The sequence below is a fragment of the Bubalus kerabau genome, chromosome 1 (genome assembly GCF_029407905.1).
Source record: "Bubalus kerabau isolate K-KA32 ecotype Philippines breed swamp buffalo chromosome 1, PCC_UOA_SB_1v2, whole genome shotgun sequence".
In the NCBI taxonomy this organism is placed as follows: domain Eukaryota; kingdom Metazoa; phylum Chordata; class Mammalia; order Artiodactyla; family Bovidae; genus Bubalus; species Bubalus kerabau.
The window spans coordinates 64,681,149-64,687,599 of NC_073624.1; the positions used below are offsets into that span (position 1 = coordinate 64,681,149).

The window sequence follows — 6,451 nt, forward strand, 5'->3', positions numbered from 1 at the left end:
TCTTCCTGACCCTGGGATCAAACCCGGGTCTCCGAATTGTAGGCAGACATTTTACCATCTGAGCTACGTCCTAAATATACTTCCTATTTGGAGAATTAGAGGTGTAAGATTCACAATAGGTATTTCTTTTTTTTTTTTTTTAATTTTATTTTATTTTTAAACTTTACATACACAATAGGTGTTTCTTATAAAGGTCTCAGTAGGATGTCAAAGTCACTGTTAACAAACTGATTATTAAGTAAAAGAAAAAAAGTGCATGTGAACTGGCTTGCTGGGATATTTCATTCATATTCTAATACTAGGTTCTTACGACATTTGTTTCTTCAGGTGAATTCACTCTTGGCAGGAGGCAGTGATGAGAAATCATACAGCAATAACAACATTCATCTTCCTGGGACTGACAGATGACCCAAAACTACAAGTTCTGCTTTTTGTATTTTTGTTTCTCACCTACATGTTGAGTGTGGCTGGGAACCTCATCATTATCACCCTCACACTTTTGGATTCCCATCTCAAAACGCCCATGTATTATTTCCTCCGAAATTTCTCTTTCTTAGAAGTCTCATTCACCACGGTCTGTATTCCCAGATTCCTGTATTCTATGGCAACTGGAGATAATATTGTTACCTACAATGCTTGTGCCACCCAATTATTTTTTGTTGTCCTCTTGGCAGCAACTGAATTTTTTCTCCTTGCAGCCATGTCTTATGACCGCTACATGGCCATTTGTAAACCCCTGCACTACACCACTATCATGAACAACAGAGTCTGCACTGCCCTCGTTCTCTGCTGTTGGTTGGCTGGCCTGTTGATCATCCTCCCACCTCTTGGCATGGGCCTCCAGCTGGAATTCTGTGACTCGAATGTGATTGATCATTTTGTCTGTGATACATCTCCTATTTTACAGATAACTTGCTCAGACACAGTCTTAATAGAGAGAATTGCTTTGAGTTTTGCTGTGCTGACACTCATTTTTACCTTACTGTGTGTGGTCCTCTCCTATACATACATCATCAAAACCATTCTAAGATTCCCTTCTGCCCAACAAAGGCAAAAGGCTTTTTCCACCTGTTCATCCCATATTATTGTGGTTTCCATCACCTATGGCAGCTGCATCTTCATCTACATCAAGCCTTCAGCAAAGGAAGGAGTGGCCATCAACAAAGTGGTGTCTGTGCTCACAACTTCGGTTGCCCCTTTGCTTAATCCATTCATCTACACACTTCGAAACAAACAAGTGAAAGAGGCCTTTAAGGACACAATAAAACAAGTTGTATTTCTCACAAAGAAGTAAGAGACTATTAGTGTTTTTGAGACCAAGGTAAATTAAATTAAAATCTTAATAACTCAGAAGTAACAATTGTGAATTTGCCAAATAAATGGTTTCTTTATATTCTGCAGATTCATCAAGCTAATCCAACCCCAGGAAGATTTTTCTCTTATAATACAAAAGCCAAAATAAAGCTTTTTCTTCTTTCCTTCAAGTTTATTTCATTCAGTATGGTTTCTTCAATTAATGCATGTTCCAGAGACAAGATTCTCCAAAATAACCCATCATAAAAAAGAAATTTAAACAAATAAAATAATATTTCTGATCATATAACCATCTCATGACACAGAATATAAATGCCCAGAGAGCATTTCTCACTCATTGGGAAGACTTCAGTATCTAAGACTCATTGGGAAGATACTTCCAGTATCTAGTGTTCAATTGTACAAGAGTCATTAGTCATTAAAGATTCTTTACCAAAGCTTTAAAAATGATCTTTAAAATAGTAAAGCTCTCTTTCTCATTTTAAAATGTTTATTTTTCAGGAATGAGTAGATGGTATTAATAGAGCAAATTCAAAATCAGTGAAGATAATTATATTCTTACTTTTAAATCAATTTATATACAAAAATATTTCTGCTGGACTTTCTGAAAATTATTTGGCTGTACTACATCCTGAAATATATGATTACAGAAGAGAAAGAAAAAGAATTCCAAATGCTGAAGACCTCTACTGACATTACCATCAATGGTGCTTAGACATAGACACAAGAAGAACAAGCCATGAATTTAGGAATAAGATAAGTAAATCTTAGTTAATTAAGTTCTCCAGTATCCAAACTTTTACTATCCCTTGATTTAAGGAGAAAGTTAGAAATTAGGAGGGTTGATCAAAACATCAGACAGTCCATGATTTGGGAAGGATATTCTTTTTTTAATATAAATTTATTTATTTTAATTGCAGGTTAATTACTTTAAAATATTTTATTGATTCTGCCATATATCAACATGAATCTGCCACAGGTATACACGTGTTCCCCATCCTGAGCCCCCCTCCCTACTCCCTTCCCATACCATCCGACTGGGTCATCCCAGTGCACCAGCCCCAAGCAACCAGTATCATGCATCTAACCTGAACTGGAGATTCGTTTCACATATATTACACATGTTTCAATGCCGTTCTCCCAAATCATCCCACCCTCTCCCTCTCCCACAGAGTCCAAAAGACAGTTCTATACATCTGTGTTTCTTTTGCTGTCTCACATACAGGGTTATCATTACCATCTTTCTAAATTCCATATATATGCATTAGTATACTGTATTGGTATTTTTCTTTCTGGCTTCCTTCACTCTGTATAATAGACTCCAGTTTCATCCACCTCACTAGAACTGATTCAAATGTATTCTTTTTAATGGCTGAGTAATACTCCATTGTGTATATGTACCACAGCTTTCTGATCCATTCATCTGCTGATGGACATCTAGGTTGCTTTCATGTCCTGGCTGTTATAAACAGTGCTGCGATGAACATTGGGGTACACGTGTCTCTTTCAATTCTGGCTTCCTCGGTGTGTATGCCCAGCAGTGGGATTGCTGGGTCATAAGGCAGTTCTGTTTCCAGTTTTTTAAGGAATCTCCACACTGTTCTCCATAGTGGCTGTACTAGTTTGCATTCCCACCAAAAGTATAAGAGGGTTCCCTTTTCTCCACACCCTCTCCAGCATTTATTGCTTGTAGACTTTTGGATCACAGCCATTCTGACTGGCGTGAAATGGTACCTCATTGTAGTTTAGATTTGCATTTCTGGATAATGAGTGATGTTGAGCATCTTTTCATGTGTTTGTTAGCCACCTGTTTGTCTTCTTCGGAGAAGGCAATGACACCCCACTCCAGTACTCTTGCCTGGAAAATCCCATGGGCGGAGGAGCCTGGTGTGCTGCAGTCCATGGGGTCGCTAAGAGTCGGACACGACTGAGCGACTTCACTTTCACTTTTCACTTTCATGCATTGGAAAAGGAAATGGCAACCCACTCCAGTGTTCTTGCCTGGAGAATCCCAGGGATGGGGGAACCTGGTGGGCTGCCGTCTATGGGGTCGCACAGAGTCGGACACGACTGAAGTGACTTAGCAGCATGTCTTCTTTGGAGAAATATCTATTTAGTTCTTTGGCCCATTTTTTGATTGGGTCGTTTATTTTTCTGGAATTGAGCTGCAGGAGTTGCTTGTATATTTTTGAGATTAGTTGTTTGTCAGTTGCTTCATTTGCTATTATTTCCTCCCATTCTGAAGGCTGTCTTTTCACCTTGCTTATAGTTTCCTTTGTGGTGCAGAAGCTTTTAAAGTTAATTAGATCCCATTTGTTTATTTTTGCTTTTATTTCCCATATTCCGGGAGGTGGGTCATAGAGGATCCTGCTGTGATGTATGTCGGAGAGTGTTTCGCCTATGTTCTCCTCTAGGAGTTTTATAGCTTCTGGTCTTACGCTTAGATCTTTAATCCATTTTGAGTTTATTTTTGTGTATGGTGTTTAAAGTGTTCTAGTTTCATTCTTTTACAAGTGGTTGACCAGTTTTCCCGGCACCACTTGTTAAAGAGATTGTCTTTAATCCATTGTATATTCTTGCCTCCTTTGTCAAAGATAAGGTGTCCATAGGTGTGTAGATTTATCTCTGGGCTTTCTATTTTGTTCCATTGATCTATATTTCTGTCTTTGTGCCAGTACCATACTGTCTTGATGACTGTGGCTTTGTAGTAGAGCCTGAAGTCTGGCAGGTTGATTCCTCCGGTTCCATTCTCCCTTCTCAAGATTGCTTTGGCTATTCGAGGTTTTTTGTATTTCCATACAAATTGTGAGAGTATTTGTTCTAGCTCTGTGAAGAATACCGTTGGTAGCTTGATAGGGATTGCATTGAATCTATAGATTGCTTTGGGTAGTATACTCATTTTCATTATATTGATTCTTCTGATCCATGAACATGGTATATTTCTCCATCTATTAGTGTCCTCTTTGATTTCTTTCACCAGTGTTTTATAGTTTTCTATATATAGGTCTTTAGTTTCTTTAGGTAGATATATTCCTAAGTATTTTATTCTTTTCATTGCAATGGTGAATGGAATTATTTCCTTAATTTCTCTTTCTATTTTCTCATTATTAGTGTATAGGAATACAAGGGATTTCTGTGTGTTGATCTTATATCCTGCAACTTTACTATATTCATTGAATAGCTCTAGTAATTTTCTGGTGGAGTCTTTAGGGTTTTCTATGTAGAGGATCATGCCATCTGAAAACAGTGAGAGTTTTACTTCTTCTTTTCCAATATGGATTCCTTTTTAATCTGGCCTGTAGGTTATTTTCTTTCATCACTTTAAGTATGTCTTGCCACTCCCTCCTGGCCTGAAGAGTTTCTATTGAAAGATCAACTGTTATCCTTATGGAATCCCCTTTGTGTGTTACTTGTTGTTTTTCCCTTGCTGCTTTTAATATTTGTTCTTTGTGTTTGATCTTTCTTAATTTGATTAATATGTGTCTTGAGGTGTTTCGCCTTGGGTTTATCCTGTTTGGGACTCTCTGGGTTTCTTGGACTTTGGTGATTACTTCCTTCCCCATTTTAGGGAAGTTTTCAACGATTATCTCCTCAAGTATTTTTCTCAAGGTCTTTCTTTTTGTCTTCTTCTTCCGGGACTCCTATGATTCGAATGTTGGGGCGTTTAACGCTGTCCTGGACGTCTCTGAGATTGTCCTCATTCTTTTAATTCGTTTTTCTTTTTTCCTCTCTGATTCATTTGTTTCTACCATTTATCTTCTAATTCACTAATCCTATCTTCTGCCTCTGTTATTCTACTATTTGTTGTCTCCAGAGTGTTTTTGATCCCATTATTGCATTATTCATTATATATTGACTCTTTCTGTTTCTTCTAGGTCCTCGTTAAACTTTTCTTGAATCTTCTCAATCCTTGTCTCCAGGCTATTTATCTGTGATTCTATTTTGATTTCAAGATTTTGGGAAAAAAAAAAAAAAAGATTTTGGATCATTTTCACTATCATTATTCGGAATTCTTTATCAGGAAAATTCCCTCTCTCTTCCTCTTTTGTTTGGCTTGGTGGGCATTTATCCTGTTCCTTTACCTGCTGGGTATTCCTCTGTCTCTTCATCTTGTTTATATTGCTGAGTTTGGGGTGTCCTTTCTGTATTCTAGCGGTATGTGGAATTCTCTTTATTGTGGAATTTCCTTGCTGTGGGTGGGGTTGTACAGGTCCTTGTCAGATTTCTTGGTTAGGGAAGCTTGTGTCGGAGTTCTGCTGGGTGGAGCTGGATTTCTTCTCTGTGGAGTGCAATGAAGTGTCCAGTAATAAGTTATGAGATGTCAATGGTTTTGGAGTAACTTTGGGCAGCCTGTATATTGGAGCTCAGGGCTGTGTTCCCATGTTGCTTGAAAATTTGCGTGGTATGTCTTGCTCTGGAACTTGTTGGCCCTTGGGTGGTGCTTGGTTTCAGGGTAGGTATGGAGGCGTTTGATGAGCTCCTGTCAATTCATGTTCCTTGGAGTCAGGAGTTCCCTGGAGTCGGGGTTTGGACTTAAGCCTCCTACTTCCAGTTATTGGTCTTATTTTTACAGTAGTTTCAAAAACTTCTCCTTCTATACAGCACCATTGATAAAACATCTATGTTAAAGATGAAAAGTTTCTCCACACTGAGGGACACCCAGAGAGGCTCACAGAGTTACATGGAGAAGAGAAGAGGGAAGAGGGAGTTAGAGGTGACCTGAATGAGAGGAGGTGGAATCAATAGAGGAGAGAGCAAGCTAGCCAGTAATCACTTCCTTATGTGCGCTCCACAACTGGGCTGCTCAGAGATGTTTACGGAGTTATACAGAGAAGAGAAGAGGGAGGAAGGAGACAGAGGTGACCAGGAGGATAAAAGTGGGGAATCAAAAAGAGAGAGACAGATCCAGCCAGTAATCAGTTGCCTAAGTGTTCTCCACCATCTGGAAAACACAGAGATTCACAGAGTTGGGTAGAGAAGAGAGGGGGTAAGGAGGAGACAGAGGCGACCTGGTGGAGAAAAAGGAGAGTCCAAAGAGGGAGACAGCAGTCAAGCCAGTAATCTCGCTCTAAAGTAAAAATCGGTACTGAAGATTGGGTTCTTAAAGGTACAAATTCAATTCAGTTGCTCATTCGTG

General features: G+C 38.9%; 1 protein-coding gene across 1 annotated transcript; it reads left to right on the forward strand.

Annotated features, from left to right (window-relative positions):
• Window positions 1-355: 355 nt before the first annotated feature.
• Window positions 356-1,294, forward strand: LOC129641606 (olfactory receptor 6C2-like). The gene has a single exon (XM_055566276.1). The coding sequence runs from the start codon at window positions 356-358 to the stop codon at window positions 1,292-1,294; it is 939 nt and encodes a 312-aa protein (XP_055422251.1).
• The last annotated feature ends 5,157 nt before the right edge of the window (window positions 1,295-6,451 follow it).

Coding starts and splice junctions, on each gene's coding strand:
- LOC129641606 (XM_055566276.1), top strand. CDS start 356: ATGAGAAATCATACAGCAATAACAACATTCATCTTCCTGGGACTGACA.